This window comes from Aquarana catesbeiana, linkage group LG03 (genome assembly GCF_042186555.1).
Source record: "Aquarana catesbeiana isolate 2022-GZ linkage group LG03, ASM4218655v1, whole genome shotgun sequence".
Lineage (NCBI taxonomy): Eukaryota > Metazoa > Chordata > Amphibia > Anura > Ranidae > Aquarana > Aquarana catesbeiana.
Window position 1 is genome coordinate 220,906,972 of NC_133326.1, and position 14,117 is coordinate 220,921,088.

Consider the following 14,117-nt stretch of genomic DNA (forward strand, 5'->3'; position numbering starts at 1 on the left):
CAGCTGGGATGACACAGCCTGCTTGGACAAACACACTAGTGGATGAAACTGTAGCTCTCCTGGAGCATGCTGTGCGGATAAAAGCTGGAATTCAAGGGGTATTTCAGAGTGAACAGTGCACAGAAGTACAAGCATGCAAGGAATCTCCTGGGATAAACACAGGAATACACTAGGAGTGCAGAGGAGTCCAGAGGAGACATAGGAAACAGTAATGTAGGTAGAAAATATGGTGACAAATGTATTAAGTTTGACTGCAAAAGTGGGAATTCGCTATAAAAGCATACTGGGTCACCTCCAGCCAGTGGTACATTCTTAACACCTAGTAGTCCATTGTAATTAACACTTGTATGCATTTTAGTTACAGCCTTACCATCCATGCCCATGTTTTCTTGACCAGGGCAGAGACTGCCTTATGAGAAAATAATAAATAATAATAAAAAAAAATAAAACATTTTTTTTAGGGGTTTCACAGATGAGGTGGCTGGCAGGCATCTGATATTTGCTCTGCATTGGCTGGGTGTGACCAACTAAAATGTTCACAAATCCCTCTGACCTGATGAAAGACCTCCTGGAAGTCAACGTCCTTTATGGATGAATCCCTGCAAGTAATGGCAGAAAAAAGACTAAGTAATCAATCGAGTCTGCCCCCCCCCCTTTTTTTTTGTTGTTAACTTTATTGCCCTGCACCTGAAAGGAAGAAGGAGAGGAAGTCTACTTTGTCTTGTAGAACCTGATCATTCCCTTCTACCTCTATAAAGCTGGCCATACACTAGTAGATTTTTGAACTGAGGTTCGCACTAACATTTTTACAGATGTAGCAGGGAGCTGGCCATCTTACCTGCAGTGTCCAGAATACACTCTGCAACATTGTTTCAGTGAGACTGTCTCCCTCTAGTGCCAACAAAGACTCTGTCATCACATCCTGTCAGCAGAGTGATTACCACCAGGGAGCAAAGCATAAAGGGAATTGTAGTTCCAGGACTCAAGTTTTACACTTGAACTGTATAGAACTACGAGAGCCAGCATGCTCTGGAGAAGAGGAACTAAAGACTCCATCTTGCTTTGTTGAAGGATTTTCAGACAACACGAGGCAAGGGAAGAGATTAGACCTAGGGTAGAGGTGCTGCTTCCCAGGTCAGTTCACCACATGATTTCAGACATCCACAGCCAGTCGGATATCTAGCCTGAGAGTGGGGGATCCCAGCTGCATAACCAGATGCACCTGCACTGATGGTGTGAAGCGTCCCAGTGAGAGGTGACCATTTGGGTCCCTAGAAGAGCCTGCCTGTTCCAGGGTGATTGGGAGGGCTTTCGCCCATTTGCAGGAAACAAGGACACTGCACACAGAGAGTTAAATGGACACTGTATACAAACATCATATCTGTTAGTCATCTTGCTGAAACTTGTAGTACCACAGGGCTAAAGGATAAGGCCATCCATTCACAGAGACACTGTATATAGACACTATTGTTCTTTCACCTTGATAAGGAAGATTCTGCATTCTTTACTTGATAATCCGGGCCAGTTGTGTTGTTTGGCCCTGCTTTTCAGGAGTTTAAGTGCACCAACGAAAGTGGCTAGCTAAAGATTCAAAGCCTCATCTTTCGTCACAAGGACTGAAGCTGCTAGTGCCATATGGAAAGTTAAGCCATTAAATAGTAAATTGAATACAGTCTTTGGGCCTGTGGTGTCAGGAGACAGAAGAGAGAAATCTGACATAAAGAGGGTCCATCTTCTGCTCTTCTCCTGCGTGGAATCATAGAGCCAAATTTGAGTAGAGGTAACCAATCCAATATAAAGTGTCATATTGTGATTTGCCATTTAAGTGTGCCTCTGCTCTTGGGGACATTCTCTGGTTTGGATTCCCCCGAAAGCAGCCTGAATATAGTATTGAGCTATATTGCTCTTAATCTCAGTTATTGCTCTCCAGTTGATTACTTGAATATAAACTGTTACTGTCTGTTATTTTTCCACAGAAATCTTGCAGTAAAGACAATTTCTGTGTTTTATCATAACATGTGTGTTTCTCATTGGTCCTTGCACTTACACTATTGCCAGGTGTGCCAGAGGGGGCTGAGACTGTTACTGGGGTTGAGAGGCAGAGTAACGGACTGAACAAACTTAAGTGGCTCCTCCGCAGGTAGCGCTACACAAATTTCATATGAAAATTCTGAGTACATTAGATGGCTTGGCAAATGTCATTCAAAAGTACTTCAAAATTGAATTTGCTTTTAACATTCAATTTTGGAACAAATGAAATTTACCAAATGAAGACCACATACACTGTTAGAAAATTGTTCATTCAAGAAAAATTTCCCATCCTGCTTCTTCATATTTTCATGTCACTGTGGTCAAGAGCAAATGTTAACCTCTTGCCGACCGGCTCACGCCGATATACATTGGCAGAAGGGCACGCACAGGCAGATTAACGTACCTGTACGTTGCCCTTTAGCCACCTCAATACAGGGCACTTTCACCCCCTTCCTGCCCAAGCCATTTTTCAGCTTTCAGCACTGTCGCACTTTGAATGACAATTGCACGGTCATGTTACACTGCACCCTAATGAAACTTTTATCATTTTTTCCCCACAAATAGAGCTTTCTTTTGGTGCTATTTGATCACCTCTGCGTTTTTTATTTATTGTGCTATAAACAAAAGAAGAGGGACAAGTTTGAAAAAACACAATATTTTTTACTTTTTGCTATAATAAATATCCAATTTTTTTTTTTAAACAAATTTTTTCCTCAGTTTAGGCCGATGTATCCTTCTACATATTTTTGGTAAAAAAAAAAAAATCACAATAAGCGTATATTGATTGGTTTGCGCAAAAGTTATAGCGTCTACAAAATAGGGGATAGATTTATAGCATTTTTATTATTTATTTATTTATTTTACTAGTCATGGCGGTGATCTGCGATTTTTATTGTGACTGCGATATTGTGGCGGACATATCGGACACTTTTGACACATTTTTAGGACCATTCACATTTATACAGCAATCCGTGCTATAAAAATGCATTGATTACTGTCAATGTGTCTGGCAAGGAAGGGGTTAACACTAGGGGTTGATTGAGGGGTTAATGTGTGCCCTAGGGAGGTGGTTCTAACTGTGGGGGGAGGGGACTGACTAGGGGAGGTGACGGATCGGTGTCCCTATGTACAAGGGACACACATCGGTCTCCTCTCCTTTCTGACAGGACATGGATCACGGTCCTGCTCGGTTGCTGGGCAATCGTGGGTGCCCGGCGGACATCGCGGCCACCAGGCACGCGCATCGGGTCCCCAGTGACGCGGCAGGTGCACGCCCCCTAGTGGCTCGGGAAGGCGATCACGTCATATGACGTCTGCCCAGAACGAGAGCTGCCCCGTCCCACCGTCATATGACAGTGGGCGGGCAGTTAGTGGTTAAGAAGTGGTTTGGGGGCGCACCTGCCCCGACCTCCGTGAGTGTGATCGCAGGTCCCGCGGACTTGATGTCCCGCAAACCGTGATCGTCTCATGGAGAGGAAGAACGGGGAAATGCTGATGTAAACAAGCATTTCTGCCTAGTGACAGGACACTCATCACAGCTCCCTGTAATCAGGAGCGGTGATCAGTGTCGTGTCACACATAGCCCCTCCCCCCCACAGTTAGAATCACTCCCTAGGACACACTTAACCCCTAGAGCGCCACCTAGTGGTTAAACCCTTCACTGCCAGTCACATTTACACAGTAATCAATGCATTTTTAATTGCACCGATTGCTGTATAAATGTGAATGGTCCCAAAATCGCGCCAAAAGTGTCCAATCTGTCCGCCATAATGTCACAGTCACAATAAAAATCACTGATCGCAGCCATTACTAGTAAAAAAAAAACTATTAATAAAAATGCCATAAAACTATCCCCTATTTTGTAGACGCTATAACATTTGCGCAAACCAATCAATAAACACTTATTGCTATTTTTTTACCAAAAATATGTAGAAGAATACGTAATGGCCTGAACTGAGGAAAAAAAAAAATTTTTTTTAAACATTTTTTGGGGATATTTATTATAGCAAAAAGTAAAAAATAATGCGTTTTTTTCAAAATTGTTGCTATTTTTTTGTTTATATGAAAACCGCAGAGGTGATCAAATACCACCAAAAGAAAGCTCTACTTGTGGTGAAAAAAGGACATCAATTTTGTTTGGGAGCCACGTCGCACGACGCAATTGTCAGTTAAAGCGACGCAGTGCCGAATCGCAAAAAGTTCTCTGGTCTTTTCTGCAGCCAAATGGTCCGGGGCTTTAGTGGTTAATGTGACCCCCGCTAATGTTTAGAAAATCAAACAAACGTTCTTCTAATGAAACCTTTTCTAACAAAATGTTACTAGTGTACAGCCCATCCAGGTTAGGCAGAACATATGCCTCTCCTGTTTGGACTGCCTGACATTTTTATTAAGGGATTCTTTAACTATATTGGCAGCTATGGAAATATGGACAATAAACATGTATTACTTGGTGCAGATCAAGTATGCAGTGACATGCTGCAAGGGGCAGTTTTGCCTGTGTCAGCAACAAAAATAAAACCAGTAAAAAATATTTAAAAGGACAAACACACATACAGTATCTCACAAAAGTGAGTACACCCCTCACGTTTTTGTAAATACTTTATTATATCTTTTCATGTAACAACACTGAAGAAATTACACTTTGCTACAATGTAAAGTAGTGAGTGTACAGCTTGTATAACAGTGTAAATTAGCTGTCCCCTCAAAATAACTCAACACACAGCCATTAATGTCTAAACCACTGGAAACAAAAGTGAGTACACCCCTAAGTGAAAATGTCCAAATCGGGCCCAATTAGCCATTTTCCCTCCTCGATGTAATGTGACTTGTTAGTGTTACAAGGTCTCGTGTGAATGGGGAGCAGGTGTGTTAAATTGGGTGTTATAGCTCTTACTCCCTCATACTGGTCACTGGAAGTTCAACATGGCACCTCATAGCAAAGAACTCTTTGAGGATCTGAAAAAAAGAATTGCTGCTCTACATAAAGATGGTCTAGGCTATCAGAAGATTTCCAAGACCCTGAAACTGAGCTGCAGCATGGTGGCCAAGACCATACAGTGGTTTAACAGGACAGATTCCACTCAGAACAGGCCTCACCATGGTTGACCAAAGAAGTTGAGTGCACGTGATCTCCAGTGGCAACCTGTGAAGCTCTGGTGAACTCAATGCCCAAGAGGGTTAAGGCATTGCTGGAAAATAATGGTGACCACACAAAATATTGACACTTTGGGCCCAATTTGGACATTTATTTTGGGGGTGTACTCACTTTTGTTGCCAGCGGTTTAGACATTAATGGCCGTGTGTTGAGTTATTTTGAGCGGATAGCAAATTTACATTGTTATACAAGCTGTTCTCTCACTACTTTACATTGTAGCAAAGTGTCATTTCTTCAGTGTTGTCACATGAAAAGATATAATAAAATATTTACAAAAATGTGAGGGGTGTACTCACTTTTGTAAGATACTGTGTATATAAATAAAACAAGCTGAAGACTGTCAGCTCTCAGCTCTCAACTACTCCAGCACACGCAGACAAATTGCTGCTGGAAACCAATACTCTTTAAGTCAGGGAGCTGGTTTACCCAAATGATCCTTCTAAGTCAACTGACCTTTCAGTTCGAAGGCCAAGAAATGCATTATGGTTAGCTGCTTGCTATGGCAATAAAATTGTGTATTAGGTGGTCTTCGGGCAGGGTTCACCTTGCACAATTGGTGAACTGGTACCAAACCTCATCTTTTTTTAAAGAGTTACTAAACCCAGGACCCTGCATTCACTATATCTGGTCTCCCACAGTACACAAGACATGGAAATGCAATTGTTTTAATGAATATAAACTGCTAAATATCTTTTCTCATCAGCAGTATATAGCAGTCTTGTGACTTCTATCAGTGTCTGGTTAAAGCTTGTACGAGGAGTTTTCATTCTCCTTCTACTGTCCTATGAGGCTGCAGGACCACTGGCCCTCTGTCTGGACAGTGCTGATTGGCCCTGTGCTGATCACATGCACCCTTCCAAGAAAAAGAAAAACTCTAGCAATACACACCAAACTGAGCATGTGCAGAGTGCCCCTCTGTACTATCAGGAGATGAATTTGGGACTGTGGAAGAAGAGGAGGATCAGGGAAGATATGATCAAAAAGCCGCCTTTTTACACAATGTGCAGGATTAACCCCTTAGGTTCCACAGTGAGTATAACAAGCATGCTTTGCTGCATATACAGACTGATTTTACTTTTATGGGTTTAGTAACACTTTAAAGGGTTTTTGGGTATACAGATCTATGCATGCATGCATGCAGGGCGCATAAGAAAATGTACCCTCACAGTGCACCTCAAGGGAACTCAACCATAGCTTGTTAAAGTAGATGCAAAGATTATGATTACAACACTTGAAAAGCCAATTGTTATTTGAATTGCTAACTTTCATGAAAATAACAGCTGTTGATTCTGATATAAAGCACATCAGGTGGAATTGTCTGCCATATTCTGGCTGCACACATAGCACACATAGTTGAAGAAAACCCAGTCCTGTACTGAACCTTTACTACTTGTTACAATACTTTTTTTTCTTCTCTAGGGACAGGCAATTCAGCCTGGGTTTGATTCACTAGTAGTTCAGTAAATCCTGATTGAAATTTTGTGAACCTGAACATAGCAATAAATCGCACTGAATTCTAGGGAGGGTGGACCCTATTTAACAATTGTGGCAATAGTAAGGCTAATAAGCAAGGTATTAAAAAAAAAAAAAAACAGTTAAAAGGCAATATGCAAATATCAAATTCTTGCCTAGAGCATGCCTTAAAGTTATACATTGTGTATAGTACAATTTTCACTGACAGCTCGGTGCAGTACACTGGGTCACATCATACTCATACTGTATTTTGGCTGTGGACGTTACTTTTTCTTTTACAATCAGCATGACACACATACAGTGACAGCAACCCTATCTGATCGATTTCTGCTTTTAAAACTGAAAATTTCCAATCAAATACTTACCATAATTTTCCTTTCCTGATGGGCTCCATGGCAGCATACATTTGGGTAGCCCTGTCCCCACTCCTACCCCATAGGACCCTACTCCCATAAATTTTCAGGCTGAGCCAGAGGCCACGTGCCGTAACTAGCCTACTCATGACACTGGAGGGAACTCCTGCTGCCATGGAGCCCATCAGAAAAGGAAAATTACAGTAAGTATTTGATAGGAAATCTTCTGTTTTCCTGACAGGCTCCATGGCAGCATACGTTTGGGAACTAACTAGCCCAAAAAAACAAGGGTGGGATGCCGAAAAAGTAAGGTTTCCCACATAGCACTTAGCCAACAGAAACCTTATGGATATATACTAACAGTATAAGGAAGCTAGCTATACTCCACAATGAGCCAGAACAACCTTAGAAGACATGCCATCCCCCTACAAATATTCCGGAGCCCTTTTACAGGGAGCCAACGAAGCCTACACTTATGGTTGAGTGTGTTGTCACTGCTTCTATAGGAATTATGCCCTAAGCTCTAAAAGCTTATTGGCTAGCTGTAATGACCCATCTAGTGATGATTCTGGATGACATCTCCGTCCCGCTGGTTCTTTTAGAGAGATATGTCCTAAAACTCTAAGCAAAGCTATAGCTTGAGAGCATGCTCGAAGTATCCCAATATCCATGGCATGGAACCGGTTATCCTTGGTGGTCCTGCATATGAGAGGAACTTTTGTTCTCACAGGAAGGAAAAATAGAACGCTGCATAGACGGACTCCAAAAATTCACCTTTATTTTAAAGATAAATATCAAAGCATCACAGATCAATACAGACTAATTGCACAGCTGTTAGACTATGTTCTCATAGGATGCACAAGCCACCTCAGATTGCAACCCAGTATGAAAATTAACACTACCCATACTAGGTAGAATGCCAACAAGGATCCCCCATGGCAAAAAGGCCCAGATCCCTGCAAACCTCCTGACTGAGAAATAAAACCCTTAGAAAGGCTGCCTTCATGACTGAACCTTCCTTAATTCTTGCTCCAACTGGACTGGAGGTGATCCCACCTGGAGCTGTAAGTCACCAAAGGATCCTTCCTAGCCTAAAGCTTTGATCTTGGCAAACTTCCCAGCTGAAGAGATAGCCCTTAGAGTACATGTAGCTTCATAGCTCAGTCTTTACCAAAGCTGGGCTGACAAGAGGTCTCATCTGGAGCTAGCAAGAAAGTCCAGAGCAAGTAGTAAATCCCATTTGAGTGTCTTGGCACTCCTTCGAATCTCAAATGCAGCCCCCCATCAAATTATTGGATGAGTAAGGGATAGTCTACCCATGAGACATTGGATAGGACAGGGACTGCAGAGATCTGCCCTCTAAGAGAGCTTTAGGATCAGTTGAAGTCTGGAATGCACCTGACCAAAGGACTGAAGCAAAAGAAAACAAAAGCAGTCCAAACTGAACAAGCTTTAGTCAAAGGCTTTTGTAGGATTTATAAATATTAGCTTAGAGAAACAACAGCAAAGCCTGATCAGTCTCTTCCTGCCAGGATGAGAAACTGAAAGATGAACAAGGGTGGAGTATTGCTCTCTGCGACGAAGATCTCATCTGAGATAAAGGACAATCCAATAACCCTGTATCAAAGGCAGGAACCAAGGCTTGTTTGGCCAAAAGGAATTACTGCAAAAATTGCAACAGTCTTTAGCAACAGACCCCAACAAAAACGGTAAATGGAATGGAGTGGAAAGCATATGGCTTGTGAGTACAAAAAAAAGGTGTCCACTACGCCCACCTATAACTGGCCATGGCAGCAAGTAGCATTGGAAGGCAACATATGATATAAACAAGGCCAAGAATAAATCCAAGGAAAGATCCAAGCTTACTTACCGGCCAGCCCGCTGACAACCTAACAGTATGCGTTAAAACAGAGGTTTAGTCTGCACGCATTTGCAAATATATGCGTAAACCACAGAGGCTTGCCACGGCACCCTGGTATCTGTGGTCCTATCACTAGCTTATGACTGACTCCACAATGGAAGCACATGCATTCTGATGGATAGGTGGAGGGCAGGTGGACTGAAGGGAGCCCACCCCTTCTTAAAGGTACAGGGGCACACTGAACACCCAGCAAATCGCACAATGGCTGCAAAGGTGTTAGTGCGTTGCCTGACCAATATAACAGTAATGTTAATACAAAAAAAGGTGTCCTCTACCCCCACCTATAACAGCAAGTAGCATTAGAAGGCAACATATGATATAAACAAGGCCAAGGATAAATCCAAAGAAAGATCCAAGCTTACTTACCGGCCAGCCCAATGACAACCAAATCAATCTATCTAACAGTATGCGTTAAAACAGGGGTTTAGTCTGCATGCATTTGCAAACACATGCGTAAGCCACAGAGCCTCACCACGGCACCGTGGTATCTGTGGTCCTATCGCTAGCTTATGAGTGACTCCACAATGGAAGCACATGCATTCTGATGGATAGGTTAATTCGGTTGTCAGCAGGCTGGCCGGTAAGTAAGCTTGGATCTTTCCTTGGATTTATCCTTGGCCTTGTTTATATGATATGTTGCCCCTGAACTCCACATTGTTAAGAAAAAATATATATTATTACATGTACAAGTTGCCACTTAAAGGAGAAGTCCAGCCTGAAGTCTGAAGTCCGCTCTCTGCTGACATTATTGGAATCAGTCCAGGGGCACCACGTCAGCACGACAATAAAGTCTGCATCTGCCAGGTGCCTGGATTGATGCCTGTCTCAGCCTCTCAGTGACCCGCTAAGAGCCGGGGACGGACGCCTGCGGGGGGGGGGGGGGGGGGCAGAGCTGAGAGAACCGAGCCATCAGCAGTGTTCGATCGCTCGGTTCTTAGTGCAGAGGTGGTGAAGACAGATGCAGCATCGGACCAATGCGGCATCCACCTAGGTAAGTATGAATAGGGCAAAAAACAAAAACCTTTACTTCTCTTTTAAGCTATGTAGTAATTAAATAACCTTCCCAATTTAAACTGCAGCTTCTGAAGTTTCCTAAGCTGTCCAGAGAGACAATGCAACAGTTTATTTGCTAGGTGAGAAAAAACCCTAAGGGGTTAACCATACCTCCCAACTGTCCCTGATTTCGAGGGACTGTCCCTGATTTGGAGCAATGTCCCTCTGTCCCTCATTCCTTCTCATTTGTCCCTTATTTTGGTCTGATCCATATAGTTGTATATAAAAAGCACTTTTTATTGTTCAAAAAGTGCTTCCCAGTGCTAAACCTTTCATCCAATTTCTAAATTGCTGCATTTGTACATTTTAAAAGCCAATATAAAGGAATAGCAGTTTAGCAGGAAATCATTTGTGGATTTAATTAACCTTTTTTTGGGGTTAATTCTCCTTTAAGGGGGTGTGACGGGGGCGTGTCCTATGCCTACATATATTTGCTAGTAGGTGTCCCTCATTCCCATCTCAAAATGTTGGGAGGTATGGGTTAACTACTGCTAAAGGAATACTGACACTGCAGGTTCTCACATCAGAGCATCACTACACAGGTGATTCATTAAACAGAGCCTCCAACACAGAAAGAAAAACCTTGCTTAAACAAACAGTTATCTGTTTAGGACAGAAGGCAACTGCACCAAACTTTGATAAAATGTTGCAATGCACACCAGAGCACAGTCATCTCCATATGTTTTCATTTTGGTCATTTTTTTTTTAACATACGTGGAGTTACTCCCTAGCAGCCCGCATTGTGTCTGGTCCCTTCTGCTGACCTCAAGCCAAGCATACTCACGCATCCTGGACCTCTTCCCCAGGGCAATCGATGCATCTGTAGGGTGACAGAGATCCCAGAGGTAGGAACAGCAGAGCACACCATCACACTTTAGAAGTCATCCATTGTTAACAGGGTTTCCGGCCTGGTGCAACTGCTTGTCATTGGCAGAGTTTCCGTTATGACTGGTGTCAAATTTCTGCAAATGTTTGCCATTCACCGCCCCAACGCTGGGGACTCCAAAACTACTGAAGCCATCCCAAAAACTACAGGATGCTCCTAATATCTGCACAGCTGTCCCGCATGACACATCTTCCAAAAGGTAGGAAACTTCATATGAAATAGTACTATGAGTGAGGAGGATGAAAAAGGAATGCGGCCTCTGGCTCAGCCTGAAAATTTATAGGAGTGGGGTCCTATGGGGAAGAAACGAGGGTGGGACTACCCAAACGTATGCTGCCTGTCAGTAAAAAGTGATTTTTTTTAATGTAGGTTTAGCAGCAATACATGCTTCTTTATTAGATGGTAGTAGGTTTGTTTTGACCGGCAGATGTAGCAGCTGCAGCAAATCTAAAGCCAAACTAAAGTGGAACTTTACCCATAACAACTTGATAAAAAAAATACTGTTCTTTAGCAAGAAACATACATTTCACATAAATAATTATACTACCAAACTTAGTGTGTGCTGTAAATTGCCTCCAGCATTGTTCCTGTTTCTTCTAGCTGGAGGCTGCCATTTTGCTGAAGCCCAAAGCCGAGCCCCTGAGTAGCAGTTAATCTTTATGCTGTCAGCACATCGGCCTCTACAAATTCGACACAGTTTACAAAAAATAGAGAGCAACTGAACATGTGCAGAGCAGGGTGAGACAGTGTATTACAGAATTTTAAACAGTATAGGCACTTATTTTTAATGGTTTAAATAGCTACACCTGCAAAAGAGGACAGCCTGAAGTGATCTAGCAGGACTTCGTTTTGTGACTAAAGTTCCGCTTTAAGATTTTCACTACTTTTAATATAAGGACACTTACCTGTCCAGGGATCCCCCGATGTTGGCACCCCTAGCCGATTCATCAATCGGCTTTGGTTGCAGGTACAGGCATCTGTAGTAAGGGTAACAGGAAATGAAGCCTTGCGGCTTCACAGTATGTTTCCTACTGCGCAGGCACGGGTCGCACTGTGCTTTCTGACTGGTCCCGCCATCTTCTAGGACCTCTGTGTGTGTCCCAGAAGGGAGTGGGGGCAGGAAGAGAGTCTGGAAATGTCGTAGATTGCTGTGCAGCGATCTTACCTAAAAATGGGAGCGGGTACCTGTCAAAATCAGGTACCTGCTCCCCCTTCACCCCCAAAAAAGTGCCAAATGTGTTAGTGGAGGGGAGGATGGTGCGAATAAGCCCCCTTTTGGCTGGAGTTCCACTTTAAAATGTGAAAAAAATGGCAAAACAGAGTGCACAAAAACGCTTTTAGATCAACATTCCAACTTTTGCTGCAGTTCCTTCAGGGGTCAATCCTACAGCAACACCGGAGACACAGTAACTAAAAATATTATTAAGCAGTAGGAGCGTTTGTGGGCACCTAAGTACACCATAATTAAGAAGAGACAAGGCAGGGTTTTATCCTGCCTGCAATGAAAAATTAGTGGAGAATCTGAGACACAACAGCCAAAAAATTGCATGAGCACTCGATTAGGCCAAAAAAGTGAGAGACGGTTCTATCTGACAATGTTAATTTTAGATATACACATAAGAAAATAACTCATCATTCAATCAATCCCCCCCCCCCCAGCACACCACCAGCTTAAATACTTCCTTTTTTACTGGATCCAGTGTTCTTCCCTGGATAATGTATGGCCCAGCTTTGGCACCAATGCTCTCTATGAGAAAGATTCAACAGGGACTTTTTCCCTAAAAAATGGCTATGCCCAGCCTGCACAGTGAAGTTTTGCCAAATCAATCAGGCAGGTATCTTTTTAAGTAGGTTTGCTGCACACAGGGTGGTTGAGCATTTATAAGAGGCCAATGGTACTAAAGGCACAGTTCTCCTTAAAAACTACCCTGTGCTTCAATGCAATTAGATATTTGGATTTTTCCTACATACATACCTGTAAAATCAATTTCTTAGAGTACATCACAGGACACAGAGCAGGCTATAGTAATTACTATCTGGGTTATGCACCACCTATAGGTGAATGGACACTGGCAGATCAATCAAACAGGAAGTCCTCCCCTATATAACCCCTCTTATACAGGAAGTACCTCCGTTTTGTAGCAAGCAATCAATTTCCAGAAAGAGGGGAGGGACCCTTGTGTCCTGTGATGAACTCTAATGCCCCGTACACACGATCGGACATTGATCGGACATTCTGACAACAAAATCCTAGGATTTTTTTCGACGGATGTTGGCTCAAACTTGTTTTGCGTACACACGGTCGCACAAAGTTGTCGGAATTTCCGATCGCCAACCACGCGGTCACGTACACCACGTACGACGAGACTAGAAAAGGCCAGTTCAGAACCAAGCGCAGCACCCTTTGGGCTCCTTTTGCTAATCTCGTGTTAGTAAAAGTTTGGTGAGAGACGTTTCGCGCTTTTTCAGACTCGTGGCTTTCAGATCGTTTTCTGCGGTTCAGTTTGTGCTTGTGGGTTTGTATCTGCTCTTCAGTGCGTGCAAGCAAGTTACGCGTGACTTAGTCATTGTGTTCTTGTTCGTTCATTACTGTTTTTCAGGTCGCTCTTCACAGGCCTTGTTGTTCTTCAGTGCGCTCTGTTACTTCGTTCTGAGCAGCCGACCGTTTTCTAGCCATGTTGCATATACGTACTCCTCGTAGAGTTCGTGCTGTGCGGGGGCTTGGTGTTGGGGTCCTGACCTTGACACAAGTCCAGTCCATGAACAGGGTGGGGACCAAGAATTGGTTGCTTCAGCGTGACCAGTTCTCTCATATGCCTTTGCTCCGTGAGATCCGTGAGAATAATCCTGATGATTTCAGGAACTTTCTCAGGATGACGGACCCCGTATTTCACCGTTTGTTGGCTTCACTGACCCCCTATATCAGCAGGCAGGATACCTGCATGAGGCAAGCCATCACTCCGGAGCAGAGGCTGGTCGCTACCCTGCGGTACTTGGCAACAGGGAGAAGCCTGCAGGACTTGAAGTTCTCGACAGGCATCTCCCCCCAGGCTCTGGGGATCATTATCCCAGAGACCTGTTCTGCCATCATCCAGGTCCTGCAGAAGGAGTATATGAAGGTAAGATTTTTATCCTTTAATCTCACATTTTATTGTATTTAATGTTTGCTAATATATTGTATTTCTTTCCTCATTCCCTAATTACCATGATTGTAATATGCTGTGAATGTTCCCTTTGTTCTCATGC

The 14,117-nt window shown here is 43.2% G+C and overlaps 1 protein-coding gene across 1 annotated transcript in view; it reads left to right on the plus strand.

Moving 5' to 3' along the window:
• The first annotated feature begins 10,888 nt into the window (after positions 1-10,888).
• Positions 10,889-14,117, plus strand: part of AASS (aminoadipate-semialdehyde synthase) — a 243,251-nt gene continuing 240,022 nt past the window's right edge. The window contains exon 1 of the mRNA XM_073619794.1: positions 10,889-11,070. Within this exon, the coding sequence (XP_073475895.1) occupies positions 11,022-11,070 (49 nt within the window). The 5' untranslated portion in view covers positions 10,889-11,021. The remainder of the gene's footprint in view (positions 11,071-14,117) is intronic.